At 36.6% G+C, this 19165-nt stretch overlaps 1 protein-coding gene across 5 annotated transcripts in view; it reads left to right on the top strand.

The window, feature by feature from the left end:
• Nucleotides 1-17022, top strand: part of LOC149014594 (phototropin-2-like) — a 46671-nt gene extending 29649 nt beyond the window's left edge. For 4 of the 5 annotated variants that reach the window (XM_089156410.1, XM_089156411.1, XM_089156408.1 and 1 more), the window contains 8 exons: nt 3123-3172; nt 6280-6386; nt 13525-13644; nt 14985-15036; nt 15557-15669; nt 15928-16068; nt 16248-16360; nt 16622-17022. In XM_089156410.1, the coding sequence (XP_089012536.1) occupies nt 3123-3172; nt 6280-6386; nt 13525-13644; nt 14985-15036; nt 15557-15669; nt 15928-16068; nt 16248-16358 (694 nt within the window). In that variant the 3' untranslated portion in view covers nt 16359-16360; nt 16622-17022. Of the gene's footprint in view, nt 1-3122; nt 3173-6279; nt 6387-13182; nt 13229-13524; nt 13645-14984; nt 15037-15556; nt 15670-15927; nt 16069-16247; nt 16361-16621 lie in introns of those variants that run through there. The other variant, XM_089156412.1, reaches the window with a different exon arrangement.
• Nucleotides 17023-19165: the final 2143 nt, after the last annotated feature.

Here is a 19165-nt window from a genome sequence, read left to right as displayed (position 1 = left end):
GCTCCTTACATCATTGCTGGGCATATAACTAAAGGGAAGCTAATAGATTGAAAAAAAAAACTTCCCCATAAAATTTTCCTTTTACTGGATCACTCAACAGTTCATGCTGGTTGGTAATGGTTTTTATTAAGAAAGGCATTCTATGCCGGAACCATTCCCTGGCATTCTCATTAGAGAACAGTGGTCCTAACACAGTTTTGACCGTTTGGTAAAAGTTTTGCTCAGAATGTTTAGTAAATTCTGTTTCTAAGGATAATATACCTGATAAAAATGTTATTGGAATCTAATGCGCCAAATCATACTTTATTTAAAAAAAAAAAAAATTCACAAGTAGTTAATAGTTTTTCATCATTCTGGAAAGTTTGGATTTTCTAAGGAATGCTTCTCAAACACAATTTTTGGAAAGGTTTGGTTCTTGAGAATGAAAGAACCACTAGATTTCCCAAACGCATCTTGGCCATTTTTCCGGTCTCGGAGAATGATAGAATACCTTGAATGGTTCCCTAGCCCGTTACTAGATGGGTACTTTAGGTGTAGCTATCCACGTTATTCACCCTACTTTAATTTCTTCTGCAGTGGCATTCTCTATTTCTCCTTTCTCCTTTCACTCTGGGCAAGGTTTTAAGTATCATATAATACTTTGTGGTACAGATTTTGATACTTATCTGATACAGTTACAAAATGTATCATAATGTATCGGTCAATGCTAATTGATGCCCTTGATTTTCAATCTATGGATGCATTTCTCTATATTTTATTTTATATTGTGTGTATGTTTGTATGTAAGCAATATCTTCTTGGTTGAATGTTTAATTAGTATCATTTCCAACTGAGTTGGAACTGGCACTTGAACTCTCTGTGGTTGATGCAGGGGGGACCCTCTGGACCAGGGAACCCACAAGAGCTTGTTAGAAGTCCTCTTAAGTGGGGAGAATACTATGAAAAGACAGGAAACAAAAGAAAGGAATTTGAGCAGCTAATAGATGATAAATATGCAAATTAGACAAACAGAGCAATGACTGGTATTAGCCTGAAACTAGTAAGCAAGACTGAACAAAACTGATAGGGAAACATGTGGGTGGGGATCATGGCAATATGACACATAATAGAGTGCAAGCTGAAGAAAAATTCCTATGGAGTACTTGTTCTCCCAGTCAAAAGATCCTAAAACTAACAAAAGAAAAATTCAGCAAATATCAATGTGAAAAAGATTTTAGACTTTAGTGCAAATAAACCTACTGCAAGGAAGGTTAAATGAGCTGGCTTAAAGGTTCAAAAAGTGAATATTTTAAAACAGCAGCGTATGCAAGTATTTTATGAAAACATGGGTAGGGATTAGTTGACTAAACTGAGGAAAATACCTGCTGGTTCTGGATATGGCTGCAAAACAGCAGTTAGAAAGATGATAATAAAAGAAACAAAGGATGGGGCCTAAGCCATGAGAATAAGAAAACTAGAAGATCAGAAAGATAAAACAAAAGAAGAAAACAAAAAAGCTGCAGCAGGGTATCGTCGAACAGAAAGCACAGAATGTCAAATATAAGGGGGGGGGGGGGGGAAACTGCACCAGGGTTTTACAATGAAGAAAGAAAGGGAAGAGCTCCTGCAGGAGAAACAGTAAGAGAAGGGACATAAGAAAGAAGGGGTGAGACAACTGGGCTATCAACAGAGAAGAAAGAAGAAAAATAAATGGCAGAAAAGATTGCTGTAGTGCCGTTCAGAAGAAGGGAGAGAAGAATAGAAGGCAGGGAGGTGAGTCGATCTTAACTGTCGGACAAAAGAGGGGAAGGGGCCATGGGCCTGTTCACCCAAAAGAGAGGACAGAGGACAGAGGACAGAAGAAGCTTATTGTGAGAGAGAGGAAAGAGAGGTGATGCCAGGAGAGAGAAAAGAATCCAACTTTCATTCAATAATTCATCATTTCTTAGTCAAGCATGCATTGCTTTATAACAAAAGAAGGTAAATCCAAAAGCCTAAAAATTTAAAATCACAAAAGATCACTAGATGTTCTCACTACTAATGTTCTAACACTTAGGGTCAAAACTTGAAACCCACAAAATTGTACTTAGATCTTATGTGACATAACCCATGGGCTAATTATAACCCATGAATCGACCCAAAACCCAATTACATTAAATAACCCAAATAGAAGTAAAAGTTGAAGCAAATTAAACCAGTAAACCCACATAAGACTCACGAAGAACCAAACTGAACCAAAATAAAACAAACTAGCTGCCTGGGTTGGTGCTCCTTGTCATACCAACAGGCTCTGGCACTCCAGTAGCCTCTAAACTCGTCATTGACCCACATAGGTGCTGCAGTGAGCTGATCTCTAGACTCCGGCAATCCAGTAGCCTCTAAACTTGTCATCAACCCACATAGGTGCTGCTGTTGGCTGATCTCTATGCCGGTATCGCTGATAGACTCAAAACTGTCACTCCCTAGGAACAATATCCTTGTCGGTGGTATCATTCTTACATGTAAGGAAGACCTCGTTAGTTTTATATAATCAATTGAAAACAACTGTTTCATATTTTCTGTTTTCCTTCTTATACATGATATGTTTTACATACTTCTTTATATACTGTTTTATACTTTCAAGTTTCAACTGTATTTTGCTTGTAGTTTGTTGCATTTCTCAGTGTTTCGTGACCATTTTCATATGTAACGTATATTGTGTCTTCGACCTGATGTCTTACAGTTACTCTTTTGATATACCCAATGCTGATAGTTACATTGTTGCTTTGTGGCATCTCTCAATTATAAATAAATTTTTACTTACCATTGTTTTATGCATTATCAGAAATTTCCAGTGCTTAGTTTCCCCACTAGGTTTTCTCATTAATGACTTATTTGTAGTTACATCAGATTCTTTTTTGGTGAATACACCTGATTCATTTCATTATTGGCCGGAGAACATGGATATGAAATTAATGTGTTTAATAGAAACTGCTACCGAATTATATTGACATGCTCTGTTCTATTGTGGAGTTACTAATGTCATTTGTAGTTTTATTTTTTTCACCCATTTGCATGGGGTCATCTTCTTCAATAGAACAGATTGTTGAACTTCTTTCTGGTTTGTATACTAATTTCAAGTTGAAACCATATTACTTCTCCAGGTTCTATGCTTCGGAAGTAGTAATTGGATTGGAATATCTTCACTGCTTAGGTACTATTCTAAATTATGGGAATGTTCTTATTAGTTTTATCAGAACTCTATTTATGTTACTTGGGTTTCGTTGCTTCTGTTTTAGTCTGGACAATAGCCATAATTTAAAACTAAAAATATATTTTTTCAATAATACATTTCCACTTAATGATATGGAAGGAGAAAGTATAGGACCTTTAATGGAAGCGATAATCCTTCTCATAGAACTGCAAAAAGGTTGAAATGCAATATCCAGATTTGGGATCCCTTTGCATGTAGTTCAATGCCTCAATTGCTGCTAACATTGGGAGGAGTTCTGTTTTTCTTTGGTGGAGTCACTTTATTATGGATTTCCTTAGTGGACCTTGTGTTGTATGGAAAGCTTTCTTTACCTGTTTCATTTTTCATTAAAGTCTGAACTAACAACCAGCCCATTAAAGTGTGTGTGTGTGTGCGTGCACACACACTATTTACCAGGATCCTACAATCTTATACAAAAAAATTGAATGCTAAAGGGTGTGTGTATATATATACTCTTTTAGGATTCAAATTTTCTGTATAGATTTGTAGTAATCCCAGCAACTAGTGTCTATAGTCAGCAGGATATTTTGTTTGGTACCTTAAGAAAACAAAAAATTCTTCATTGGGATTATTTAATCTCTCTTATAAGATGATACCCAGAAAGAACAACCCCTTTTTGCTTAATCTATGTAATTTAAAGAAGGATTTTCTCTCAGAAAACTATGTAGCTGATTGGAATTTTAGCAGAATAGGTATGTCAATGCATAAGAAAGCGATACAATTTGATAAACTCAAGTCACTGGGGGCAGGGAATGAGCATAGTGACGCAGCAAGACATCAAGAACAGTGGCTGTTTAGTCTTCTGGATATTAGTATGTGGTTTTATTTGTAAGGGGCTCAGTTAGTAATCCAGATAATATTTGGGGATGTTTACACGACTTTGTAAAAGCTCAGCTGGTCCACAGTCCATTGATTGAGTTGTATGGATGAATTTTGGTTATTAGCAGTTTTGTGTGAATGTTAACAGTTGGCTAGTAAGCTTCCTATCATGATTGTTGAGGTGCCAAGGCTATCCAAGGTGGTGGAGAGGTGCCCCAGCGCATAGGTGTCAAGGCTCCCAAGTGTTATTTTTCATTTCCCCCCCTTCTCTAACATATTTGACAGGCTTTAATATATATACCTTATATCATGAAGGAACAATATTAAGCCACATAAATTCATCAAACATCAACATTAAGTCCCATCCATTCATCAAATATCAAGTCATCAGAAACAAATCTTAAGCCACATCAAGTTATTAAAACTCAACACAGAATTAGAAGATAGGAAAACTGAAAAAGCGAACCATTGGAAATCTGAAACAATTAAAACAGACTATTGGATAATATTTTTCTTGGAATGGGTCGTCGTCCTGATATACCTGGTTTGTACATTTGGTTTATACCTTTCTTAGTAAATATGATCTTATCTTTGAGTAGTTAAAGTGATACCAATTTAGAGAGACGTTGTTGTTCCACAAGTAGTTTGGCTAGTCTGATGATAGTTTTTTATTAGGTAGAGCACAAAATCAACTTTCCTAGAATCCTAGATTACTTATGTCTGATTTATAGTGAAGGGATTTATGTCTCGGCTTTATTTGGTGTGTCTACATGTTGTCAAAATTACTCTGAATGTTTAATTTAAAGATATTAAAACAAATGAATATTTTATTGCACTTTTGGTTTTTAGCAATATCTTACAATGTTAAGATTGTAAAAAAGTTTTAGAATTATAGTCCTAATTGGGGTTTAGTTTTGTATCCTAGTTTTAGTTTGAGTTCTATGTCAGCCATCATGGCTATTAATATAGTTGTAATTGCTCAATTGAGCCCATGATAGAATGAACACAAAGATTGTTTTGAGCACTGTCAATCCTTGTCGCTTATTCTATCCCCTTTCTGCCGGATTTTTCAATACACCCCTGTTCTGCCCTATTCAATCTCTTGAAGCCTCTAGTTGTTGGACATTCTCAAGAAAGCTTTTTCTGAATGAGTTCTTCAATAACTGTAAGTTGAATCATCTCCAATACCAGATTTTCTTTTCTTAATCCTCCAAACCACAAAACATATGATCTCCCATTATTGGATATCACCAACAAGCGCTAAAATATCTATACGCCATTCCAGAAATCAATCTGCCAAATATTTGGATTGAGTTTCCCTCTCATCCTGACGGAAAACCCAAACCAAAGCCCTGTCCTAATTTCCCATCCTAATCCTACTTCCATTTGTATTCCCTTTTAAAAGTAAATCTAACCGTAATTATTCCAGTTCAGATCTGACACACATGCCACCATTAAAACTTAACCTAACCTCCACTGACAGATTCCCTACATCAATCTATTCTAACATTACCAGCGAACCCTAGGTCCTAGAATATCCTAACCCCAATTTGACCTAAAACTCCATTTTGACCTAACCGAAATTAAACTTAGTTTTTTCTTCTATTTGTTTTTCGTTTCTTGACTGAACTGGTGAAGCTGTTGTTCAGATCAGCATATCAAGTGACTAAGGTCTGTTTTATCTCACTAGTTTCAATTCATCCTGTTATCACCTTGTGATCAATCTTTTTAATCTTCCCTGTCCATCAATTTCATCATTCAGTGTCACTTCTCCAATTTTCTGTTACAGTTCTCTGATCAGAATTATCATGCCTTGCTATGATTGCATAATTTTTCAGTGAAGCTTTAATTGCATGAAAGATTAGGTCCTATACAGCCCTCAATCATCATCTAGAATTTTGAAATTCTGTTATTGTTTTTAAAATCAATCTTCTCCTTAAGCCTAATACTCCTTTTTTTTTTTTTTTTTTTAAGTTTTCAAAATTTGCTGGTTTATTTACTAAATTTTGCTAAACTTATATTATGTCCTCTTAGTGTAGAGAGAGAGTTGATGAAAGTGATGGTTTATTAAGTAGAACCGCTGGTGAGTTATAACTGCAGGTTGAGAGAGAATATACCTTAATAAAGTGTTTTGGTCACCAAAGGATGCAAGGTTGTTATTTCTTAGATTAAGTTATGCATGTTCATTATGATCTTTATTCCTTTTTCTTGGTTTCTGCACTATACAGGAATTATTTATCGGGATCTGAAGCCTGAAAATGTGTTACTGCAAAAGGATGGGCATATTGTGTTGACCGACTTTGATTTATCATTTTTGACATCTTGCCAACCCCGAGTATGTTATTCCATTTTCATTTATTGATGTTATTTACTTGTACATCTGCACACTCTATATGATTTTTTATTGTTGATGTTTCCTACATATAGGTTGTTAGTACTTGTAGTTTCTGGATATATTTGTTTTGTAAAGTCAAACTGTATTGTCTTTCTGTTGATTTATATTCAAGTTAAAAAAACCATGTTATGTGAAGCACACTTGGTCAAATTTGTTAGTGCCACTTAGTTTTTCAAATCCTTACAACAACAGCAACAACAAGAAGCCAGACCTGAAATGGATCCCCGATAGATATGACCAAATCGAAAATAACCTGTGTCTCATATTACTCTCTCGATACATAATCTCATGTTATGAAAAAACAATAAAGATTTGCTTCTATCGAACTTGAAGTGACATGCTATTATTACTTCCGTATGGTGGAGGCATATTCTTTTTTGTTCTTTTTTCCTCAGTACAAATAAAAAACCTCACTGGCACTTGGGGTCGGCTACATGGATATCTTGCCTTCCAATCAGCTCTCTTTGACGTCATACTTGATACAAACCTAAGCCATGCATATTCTTTTTTCATTTCTTCTCTTAAGGCTATCTTAGTTTTGCCCCTTGTTCTTCTAATTCCTTTAATTTGGATTAGATCGCTTCTCTGTACAAGGTCATTTGAGGGCCTCTTGAACATGTTTGTGCCACCTCATTCGACTTTCTTGTAGCTTATCATTTATTTAAGCTACTTCTAGACCAGCTCTAATATGATCATTCTTTATCTTATCCTTCCTAGTTTTGCCTCTCATCCATCTTAGCATCCTCATTTCTACTACACTGAGTTTATCTATATGATGCTTCTTAACTACCCAACAATCTGTACCATACATCATAGCTAGTCATATGACAATCCTATACAATTTTCTTTGAGTTTTAAAGGAATACGTTGATCACACTAGTCCCTAGACGCACCTCTCCACTTCCACCCTACTTCAATTCTTTGGAAAACAACATCCTTAATATCATTTTTTATTATTATTTGTGAAAGCCAAAGTACCTAAAATAATTAGGTTGTGGAATCTTCTCCTCATCAAATTTCACCACCTCATCATCCGTCTGATCACAACCAAAGTTACACACTAGATATACCATCTTCGTTCTAGTTAGTTTAAAGCCTTTTGATTCCAAAGTTTCTCTCCATGATTCTAACTTGGTATTAATCCCTGTTTGTGTCACATCCATCAAAACAGCATCATCAACAAAAAAATACACCAATGAACCTCATATTGAATGTCTTTTGTAGTGTAAGGGCCCTAGCATCATAACACAGGGAGGAAAGAGAATTTGGGTTATGAATAGGGGGAAGGTGTGAGGAAAGTCTATGGGATGTTTTGTGTGAGATTTGGGCAGCCTTTGGCTAAGGGCAGCGCATGCTCTAGGGGGTGAGTGGCATCAACAAAACTTGTATCTTTCATATTTCCAGTGTTCTCTTTCATGCTTTATTAATCCTGATAGGAGGTTGTTAACATACACATGTCATTGAACTATCATATATATCTTTAACTATGTTCGCATATTTACTCGCAACCAAGGAAAAAATTTCTGTCGCAACTAGGATTTCAACCCACAAAAGGCCGAAATTTTTAGGTTTCTACCGAAATTTTAGTCAAAACATATGATTTTTTTAAAAAAATAATTTTGACCCTAGGTTTCAGGCCTTATATGACGTCCATTTCATCTGATTTCTTGTCTCCTAGGCATAATAAACACAATGGAACTAGTATTTTGCTAAAAAAAAAAATTGAAAATTTACTATTCAAGTAGACTAACAAATGACTTGTTCCAACAAGTACAAACTATATTGCATACAAGCATAGAATCATCAGCATACATGAATTGTTTGATAGAATGGTTACATATACAAGAAGTCAACAAAATAAAAGACCAACTAGATCAAGTGATGGTGTCTCACATATATTAAGTTGAAGCCCATATATCGTATATACATAAAATAAAAATACATAATTTAGAAAATAATTATTAAAAAATGGTAAAAAATAATTAAAAAATAAGTTTAACATAACACAATCATAGATCATAGTCTTAGGCTAAACATCTATTAATTTCAAGGCAATACAAGATCATTTAAGGCATGAACAAAACAAAATAAAAAAAAGAGTTTGGAACTGTTGGGTATGGCTCATGCTTCACATTCTATTGCTACCAGAGTTTCCTTTGTAGCTGTTGTGGCTTAGGAGGTGTTTGGAGGTAAAAGATGAGCAAAATAGGTGCTTGAAGGCAAATGAGTCGTGGAAATTAGGTGAAAATGGGATAGAAATCAACAAAAGCTGAGAAAAAACAAGTTTGAATGTTGAAATGGTCGAAACCTATAACTTTTCCAAATAACTAGAATTTCGTTTCAGTTTTCAAAAATGCAGGCATTTCGGTCGAAATTTCGACAATTTAAGCCAAAATTTCTTCTATGCTTGCAACATTTCTTTTCTGTAGTAGTTGCCAAATTGATGCCCTAAGGAGTATCATAATATTTTTCTAGGTCAACAAAGACAATATGAATATCTTTCCTACACTCTATACCTTTCCATAAGTCCCTTAATAAGGTAAGTAGCTTCCATCGTAGATCTTCATGGCATAAAACCAAAGTGGTTCTCCATAATAGTGGTTTCTAGTCTCAAACGGGCTTCAATTAGACAATTACTCTCTCTCCCATATTTTCATATTATGATTCATTAGTTTTATGCTTCTATAGTTATTACAACTTTGAATATTTCCTTTATTCTTGTAAATTGGGACCATGATGCTTCTCTTCCATTCTTTTGACATTTTCATTGTGCTCATGATCTTACCAAGCAACTTGGTCAACCAAGCTAGCCCATAGGTTCCTAAGCTCTTCCATACTTCTTCTCTAAAGAAGAAGAAGACATGGTGTTCCTTATATGCACTGTTTAAATTGTGATTTGGCTATTGAATTCTGCGACATTTTAGTTGAAGGGTGAAGACTGAAGAACTGCAGACAATTTTTTTTCAACATGGCAACTACAGACGGTACTACTGCTCCCACTGGCTCCGAACATACCCCACTCCATCCTCTTTTGGATAAGATTTGATGAAACAAATTATTTGATCTGGTCTCGATCTCCTTACCTGAGTGTTGTCGGAAGAGGACTTGTTGGACACATTAAGGGCACCACTATCAACCCTACTACCACAAGTGTTTTATAGGATAAATGGATATTAAATGACTCTCTTATTAAGTCATTCATTTTGAATTCCATGAATCCAACTATTGCCCGTGGATACCTATTACTTGATACTACAACCCAAATTTGGAAGGCTACTACTAAAACCTATGGACAGTTGGGGAATAATGCACAGGTTTATGAGCTACGAAAGAAACTTCATGAGACTACCCAAAAGGAACTAACTGTGGCCCAATATTATGTTGAGTTACACTCTCTTTGGCAGGAGTTAGATCATTATGGGGATTATCACTCCACTAATCCAGATGATGTGACTACTTATAAGAAGCACGTTGATAAGATTCGGCCATATAACTTTTTGGCAGGTTTGAATGTTTAGTTTGATCAGATCATAGTGCAAGTATTAAGTCGTTCTCCCTTTCCTACACTATGAAACAGTCTTATGCACTTGTTCAGTGTGAGGAAAGCCGTCGATTAACCATGCTTCATGTTCCTATTATGGAGAAACCAGCCTTACAGTCTGTTAGCACTAAATCTAATTCAGCTAAGGAGATTGTCAAGTGTGAACACTGTCACAAACCATATCATACCAAGGCCAATTGTTGGAAGCTCCATGGGAAGCCTGTTGATTTTAAGCAAAAAAGAGGAAAATCGAAAGCTCATATTTCTGAGACAGTTTCCCCAACACCCTCTGCATACGTTGGTTTTTCACAGGATGAGTTAGCTACTTTGCGACGTATTCTGCATTCTTCTACTGCTAGTGCAGCCTCTACCACTGCTTCCTCTACTAACCAAACCAACTCCTACCTTGCTATTTCAAGTAAAACTTTTACAGGCTTCCGAGTTTCTTCAATTTCTACTCCTTGGATCATTGATACAGGAGCCACAGATCATATGAGAGGTTTATCCTCCTTTTTCTTACAATATTCTCCAACTTTTGGAAAGGTTAAAGTTCGAATTGTTGATGGCTCCTATTCTTCCATTGTTGGAAAAGGGACCATTCAACATTCTCCATCACTTTCTTTGTCTAAAGTTTTACATGTTCACTCTTTTGCAACTAACTTGCTCTCTATCAGTGGTCTTACACATGACTTGAATTGTAAAGTGACATTTTTTCCCATCTTATTGTGTCTTCCAGGATCTGATCACGGGGAAGGAGATTAGATGTGGTAAACTAGACAATAAACTTTATTTGCTCAAGCCGATTGAAGGATCTACTCCTGCTCTGACTACATCTTTTAATCAGGTCCATTCGGTAATATCAGACCTTCATCAGTGGCACCATAGGCTAGGTCACCCCCCCTCAGGAACTCTTAAGAAAATATTTCCTGATTTAGTTTCTTCTTGTAACGAGAATGATTTTTTTTTTGTGAAGCCTGTATTTTTGTGAAGTAAACTCGTTCTACTTATTTACCTTCTCTTCATAATTAAAAAAACTATTCATTTTATGCTGATTCATACTGATGTGTGAGGTCCCTGCCGACGTGTGTCTATTACTGGCCATAAGTACTTTGTTACTTTTATTGATTTGTCACTCTCGTTCTACATGGATTTTTCTTTTAAAACAAAAAAATGAGGTTTTCCAATGTTTTCGTAATTTTCATAATATGATTAAAACTCAGTTCTATGCCACTGTGAAGATCCTTCGCAGTGACAATGGCACAGAGTATATTGATGGTGAATTTCAGAGATATCTCTCTAACTCTGGCATAATACACCAGACAAGTTGCGTTGATACGGCTGCCCAAAATGGGGTTGCCAAAAGGAAGAATCGGCTTCTTTTAGAGATAGCTCGTTCCATCATGATTGCTACGAATGTAGCTGACCAATATTGGAGTGATGATATACTCACTGCTTCTTACCTTATGAATAGGATGCTCAGTAGGATACTTGGTTTTAAATGTCCTAACGAGATTCTCCAAGGAGCCTCTTTTTTTATTATTCCCCCAAAGATTTTTGGATGTGTGTGTTATGCCAGAATCACCGCCCACCAGAGTAAGCTGGCTCCCCGCGGCCTACGCTGCATATTTTTTGGGTATTCTGCTACTCGGAAAGGGTACAAATGTTATCATCCTCCTTCCAAGAAAATCATTGTATCCATGGATATAATTTTTAATGAGTCTTGCCCTTACTATACACCTCTCCAGGGGGAGAGTCCTAGAGGAGAGGTGTTCTTTCCGACTCTAGATTTTCCTATCACACAAATACAACTTAAGAGTCCCAGAAGAATTTCCTAACCAGGGGGAGACTTCAGCCAATATACATGAGGACTCTAATCCTCCCCCTTCGTTTTTTGAACCATGTAAAGAACCTAACCAAGGGAAGACCACTTCTGTGAGGCACACAGTTAAGGTCTTTCAAAACCAGATTAACCAGAATAAGGAGGTGCGAACTTATCAAAGGAAGAATTACAACCGGGTAAAGCAGGTAGAGAAAGGTGACACGTTACCACTTCAGTCTCCTGCTCTAGAATCAGATTCTACTGTTCCCCTTGAGGTATCTTCTTCTGATATTCCTATTGCTGTGGGAAAAGGAGTCAGATCTTGTACTCAGCATCCCATAGCTAAATATGTCTCTTGTGACTCCTTGTCTGACTCTTATCGTGCTTTTATGTCCCCTCTATCATCTATATGTGTTCCTAAAAGTTGGCAGGAAGCCTATGCTAATAAGAGATGGAAGGCAGCTATGGTAAAGGAAATGCAGGCAATGAAGAAAAATGACACTTGAGAGCTGGTTACACTTCCTCCAGGAAAAAAACTAGTAGGTTGCAAATGGATGTTGTGATTAAACAAAACATGGATGGATCAGTCAGCAGGTTTAAGGCAAGACTAGTTGCAAAGGGGTTTACGAAGACCTATGGGATTGATTATTAGGAGACTTTTGCCCCTGTTGCAAAACTGAACACTATCAAAGTTCTATTGTCTATAGCTGTGAACAAAGACTGGAATCTACACCAACTAGACGGAAAAAATGCCTTCTAACATGGGGAGTTAGAGGAAGAAGTCTATATAGAAATCCCATATGGTTTCTCCGATGACAATACTGCAGGGAAAGTTTGTCAGTTGAAGATGTCAATTTATGGGTTAAAACAGTTTCCTAGATGCTGGTTTGGACGCCTCCTGAAGGTAATGACTTCTATTGGGTACAAACAAAGCAATGCTGATCATACACTATTTGTCAAGAAGTCAGGTACTAACATCACACTTCTCATTGTTTATGTAGACGATATTGTCATCACAGGGAATGATAGTGAAGAAATTCAAAGGTTGAAGGACTTTCTTGGCAGAGAGTTTGAGATTAAAGATCTAGGATCAGAGGGAGGAGGGAAGGCCATCCTTCTTGTATTGTTTAGGAGATGTAAGGCCGAGTCATGGTATGTGGAACTTTGTTCCTCTGTCTTATTGTGGCATTAGTTGCTTGGTTGAATCCTTATGTTTTTAAATCCAAAACAGTAACTTGTGAAACTGCACCACTTCAGGCATTGAAAAAATAATTTCCCATCATGCAATATATTATCATTCTGAATTTTATATATCAAGATTTCTAACCTTTTGACCTGCTTTAATTTCCTTTTCTTTCTTTCTTTTTGTTTGATAGTGAAAATATGGGTAATCAATGGTACATCAGTTAAGGTTGCTAATAGGTAAACTCTGGTTTAGACTTTAGATTGTCATTCAACTTGTGAACAGCCCTTTCATATCTGATAACTAGTTTCTTCTTTAGGCCACATATTCTGTCTCTTCATTGCACACTTGGCAGCAATTCCTTTCTTCCTCTCTTCCTGGTTGAACATCCAAAAGGCTACATAGATTTGGGTCTTTATAGCTTTTTCCTTTGTTAATATCTAGCAGAGGTTAGAAATATGAAGCTGAAAATATGAATTGATGATTTGTGTTTGTTGGAAGATTTGTTTAACAAATTATAATTATTTTATGGCAGGTCATACAGAATTCAATGCCTAAGAGGAGAAGATCTAGGAGTCAGCCACCTCCAACATTTGTTGCAGAACCTGTTACGCAATCAAATTCTTTTGTTGGAACTGAAGAGTACATTGCTCCTGTATGACAAGGCTTTCTTTCACCCTAATGTTGCTGAAACTATGTTTTTTCTTTAACCCGTATACATAGTTGGAAAGCAATATATCAGATTTTATGTGCTTTCATAAATGTCAAAGCGAATCCTCAAACAATTATTTTATTTTTTGTTTGACCAATGCTGGAACTGTGTTGCTATTTCAAAACGGTAAAAGTGATGAAAAATTGAAAAGTAAAGAATTTGACAATACCATGGACTTGGGAATTTTATTTTAGGATCACATTTCAGTTTAGGTTTATGAAAACCTCATCTCACTTTACATATTTGAATCCAAATAGGTTGGAGATGGTTCATATATCCATACCATTTTATGTAATCTTACCAATTACATACCATGCATGCTCTCTTCTATTGTAATTGTTGTTTCTGTACTGTAGGAGTGTAGACCAGGCTTCTGAGCAAAAGTGTTAGCTTTATGATCTTTACTTCTATATTGAAGTTTCCATCCAGGACTTGGACGAAAGGGCAGTAGTCTGTATGTTGGTCTTACATAATGAAAATTGACCCTTTTTCACTTGTTTGCATGTCAACAGAGATCCATGATGATAACCAAATATGTGTCAGGTAATCACACACTGAAACAAATTAACCTAAACTACAAAAGTACAGACCAAGTTAAGTTAGTGTGGAAAACACTTCCGAGGGTGAAATGGTATGCAGATTCTACACTGACTTGGACTATTTTCCTTCAAAATCAACCTAGGGTTGATACAGATGGGTGATAGGCCTTTGTCCCACAGATTATGAGCCTATTCTATGGGCTTATGTGTCTAGGTAGAAAAATTGCTCAATTATAGGCTTAGTTGGTCTAATTATGTAAATTCTGCCCAACTGACATCATAAGGGTAGAATAGTCATTCATTTAATTTTGTTATTTAGTTTTAAGTGTTCTCTTCCTGGGTCTAATAGGTTTTAAGTTCTATTTCTTTTTGGAGTTTATTTTCTATTTCTATTTAGAGTTGTAAGGCTGAATGGCCCTTATTTATACCCTCTTGAGGAAGGAATACAGTCAATCAAGAGTTTAGTTAATTGGATTTTGTTTAATCAAAATAGAGAGCTGCAAGCTCAGGGACCTTCTTCACCCAAGGAGACTGCTGAGCAGTGCTCATCGTTGGTTCACCAAGCAGGATATTCTTGGAGGCTTATACAGTCAATTGGTGCATCATTCTAGTGTTCATTTACATGTCAGTTGCAATGACTAAATGACAAATAGTTTCTTCCTATTGTTGCAACCTAATGCTCATATTATATTTTTTATGATTTGCATTAGGTCGTCTTAAGAATTCTCATAATTATGATTTCAGGAAATTATTACGGGTTCAGGCCATAGTAGCGCTATTGATTGGTGGGCGTTTGGTAAGTATATCATTACTTCATACTATCCTTTTAAAGATTTCATTGATTTGCTTCGGAGTCCATTGATGGGACTTGATTGTTTGGTCCATTGATGGTTCATGGGCTTGAACTGTCTTTAGCATACGACTTGGTTGTTATGGCTTTAACCATATAAAGTCCTGAGATTCTGTACAGAAGCCACCAGTTGTGGCACAATGGATGTGAAATCTGGTTGATCTTGTCTGTGCACATGACAGTGGAGATAGCCTGAAACGAGTACACGTTTATTTATGTTTCCTTTGCTTATGTAAGATTTTCAGAAAATCCATCGACGTCCACTATTTTCTATTTGCATACAGAAAATCAGACAAGGGCCCCATACATGACCTTTCCTGTTACATTGACAGTTTGGATCTTCCATTTCTTCTCTAGACTAGGCAGAATACCTCTGCTCTGAATACCTTTTGCCATCTTTCTTTTTCTTTAACATAGAGATTCCATGTATGTTGGGCTTTACTATTCGTTCAAATTCAAAATGCAGGTATCCTGTTGTATGAGATGCTTTATGGCCGCACACCTTTCAGGGGAAAGAACAGGCAGAGAACATTTGCCAACATCTTGCACAAAGATCTTACATTTCCTAGTAGCATTCCGGTAATAAGCTAGCATCTCTAACCACAAAGAAGATCTGTATATTAACAAATTAGACTCACCAGAGAAACTTGGTTAGGCTGGCAACTTTATGATGAAATTTCTTCCATCCTATCATGGTTTTACCTTTTGTTGGAGATCCTAGTGAGTTGATCATGTTACACAACATAACTGATATATATTTTTAGTTCTTTGGAAGTTTTTCCACTATGAAATAAGTTCATACAGCCAGTTCTTTGATTGACTATTTTGCTTCTATAGGTGAGCCTGGCAGCGAGGCAATTGATACATGGATTATTGCATAGGGATCCTGCAAACCGTTTGGGATCCACAAGTGGTGCAAATGAGATCAAACAACATCCTTTCTTCCGTGGAATTAATTGGCCCCTTGTCCGTTGCATGGTGCTTTCCCATCCTTATCTGAAAACTGATTGTTTACCTTTTAGTATTCAATTAGTTGTCTTTGTCTGTATTTCTAGGGCCTGCAAGGTAAAACTTCGTACTGCTAAATCCAGATTAAGCTGTCTCTGCAAAGTAGACTTGTCCTAGATTGACGTTTAATGTGTATCTACTTCATGCAGAGCCCACCACCTTTAGATGTGCCTCTTCAACTAATTGGGAAAGATCCAAAGGCAAAGGAGGTAAAATGGGACGATGATGGAGTTCTTGATCAATCCATGGACTACTTTTAAAGGTGCAAGTTAATTGCTTCCTTTTTATCTATACACTTTACAATGGTTTTATGTTTTCATTTTTACCTATACGCTTTACAATGGTTTATGTTTTTCTCTCCTTTGTCATTTTACCTTGATGCAGCAGTTAGGCATCCGAGAAATTTTACCCATCTCATATGATTATGGTGAATCGTGGTTTTGGCTTATCATGCATCACTTGCTTTGCACTGTATTGATTTTCATACCTATTCTATTTATCCTCTGATTTTTCTCAACTACAGGTTTTTGCCATAATTTGGGTGTGAGGATTTGTTAAACCCCAGTGCAGAGCGTTTTCTACCTATGTCATGGGATCATGACATAGAAATTCAGACAGTAGATCATGTACAGCATAGAGAAGCAATCAATTACAGTGGAAGAGCTTTGGAGTTATCACATCAGACAGCAGCAAGGACGTCGAGGCTCACCATGGAAGAACTTGCTTTTTAGCGTCTCCCACCAAATGCCATTTATACGAGTCCAGCTTTACGTGGCATGCTTGCTTGCTCAGTTAGTAAATAGTAGAGTATCCCATCAAATGCATTTTCATTGGCCTAGTTGTGTGATGTAATTGTATTTGAGTATCTCTATGTCTTCTAATTGATAACAAACAATGTTTGATAGTGACATCTGAATTCTTCCTTAGCATGTCATGTACTTCTCTTTTGTGTGTGTTTCCTTTTTGTTACTAATTTTAGGTAAATTAAACCTCAAGTGGCTTTGTGTGCTTTCCTCTTGATTCTTTATTTTAGGGTAGATTACACTTCCAAGTGCCCAATCTTCATGAAAATGTCATTTTAGATGCCTAATCTTTGAAATTAGTGTTTTGAGATGTCCTTTTTAATAAGCCCTAATCTGGATTAGTGTAATTTCCAAACTCATCCCTCCCAATCACATTCACCTACTATCTAACTTTCCATCACTATGACCCCAAACTTCAACAGTGCAAACCAGCCCACTCTAGGCTGCCCTCCCTACTTTTTTAGGCTTCTGCCTGTCATTTGGAAATGGGCAGAATTTGAAGAAGACACCGGACGAAGGTATTGAACAGTAGGGTAACAACCTCGAGGGGTGGTTCAGTAGGCAAAAGATCTATGCTTTCACATAGGAGGTCATAGTTCGAATCCTCTTAGGCTAGGGACAAAGCCTTGTCTATATTAATTATATAAAAGTTCCTCTGAAGATGTAGTTGAGGTGTGTGTAAGCTAGTTCAGATGAACCTCAAATACCAAAATAATAATAATAATAATGATAAGAAGATAAGAATTAAATTTCCATTTTCAAAGATTGTACATTCAACTTGATCTTTCAATAATATGTTAAGGCTTGTTTACTTATCTAAAAATGGGTGTTGTTTACCATCTACATGGCTGGCCCGAAGAGAAAAGAAAAGAAAGAGATTTTCTAGATTACGAATGAAGTTCAAAATCAAGTTGGGAGTACGGACCGTAAACCTTTGATCCATCCACTTGTAAGCCCTGGGACCACCCTAACCCCTAGGCTTAGACTTCCCTTGACCTGCCTCTCTACATGTTTAGGGTTTCTATTGGTTTGAGGAATCGGGATTTGATCCTCGATTTCGCAGATTCCGATCGTCATCCCACTTGGTGTTGGTGATAAGTCGATGTGAAGATCTCGAGAGCAGGAGGAATCGAAGATTGCAGAGCACAACTTTGAATAATATCTGAAATTAAACAACATCAAATATCTCACGTTCCAAATCCTTTTTTGAGGTTCGAGTGATGATGGCATTTAAATAGTTGGCGTGACGAACACGTTGGATCCTCCACAGATCTTTCGAAGAGTGGAATGAGAATCTCTTAAACGACTCAATGGCTTCAAGGTATGTATGATTTTCTTTTATTATTTATACTTGTTTGTAGAAAATCAACGAAGCAGCCAATCCGTGTGTCGCTCCGCAGGTCAACCTCGCTAATTGCCTAATTCACGAATCACATTTCGAATCGTGAAGAAGAAGAACAGCAAAAACAAAATCGTTTTAGGACCACCTGCGGAATGCAAAATTTTTATATATGAGAAGTAGAGAACTGATTTCTCTTCATCCTTTTGACTCTTAAAGAGTTTTAAGAACAGTTGAACAAAGCACGTCAACGAATATATTTTTTTGGTTTTTTTTCTCCAATTTGAAGTCGAGATTACGACATCGCAACCTTTGGAGAAGATTATCCTTTTTTTTTTTTTCCATCACTATCAATTCAAATCGAGTCGTCGTTACTGAGATCACTCGTAGTTCATATGTGAATGTCTCCTCTTCAAGCAACAGGTTACGTCACTTTTTTTCCATTTGCCATCTGTAATTAGCCCCACACAGTTTGGTTATTTCTGATCCCTCACCACAGACAAAGGCAGATCTGCAGGCCAACTGACCGGCCGGCCAAGATAGATGCGATTCCAATACAGAACGTCCAGGAATGGAATTGATCGGTCAAGAACACCGATGATGACATGAATTCAAAGATTTAGTTGTGATTTATTATGACTAGTTACATATAATTTAAGAGAAATTAGAGATTTTATTCACTTCTTGAAAATAACATGCCGAACCACTCTTCAACTAACTAGGTGATTTTCTATAATTGTGTCTTAATTTTCCTCATGGACAATTTATGATTGGAATCTGAGATGTTGTATTCCATGCTTGAGTTAATGAGATCTTTTTCTTTCCTCAGTTGGGTGGGGGCGGTGGGGCTAGAAAGCTTTCGTGAGCTGATTTTGCCAAAAGGTCAGATTTTCTTTGGTCTAATTTTATACAAAATCTTAATTCA

Source organism: Hakea prostrata, chromosome 5 (genome assembly GCF_041222555.1).
Source record: "Hakea prostrata isolate BN-2017 chromosome 5, UWA_Hpros_2, whole genome shotgun sequence".
NCBI lineage: Eukaryota > Viridiplantae > Streptophyta > Magnoliopsida > Proteales > Proteaceae > Hakea > Hakea prostrata.
The sequence above is the reverse complement of the archived record's forward strand: the minus strand, read 5'-3'. Positions and strand labels throughout refer to the sequence as shown.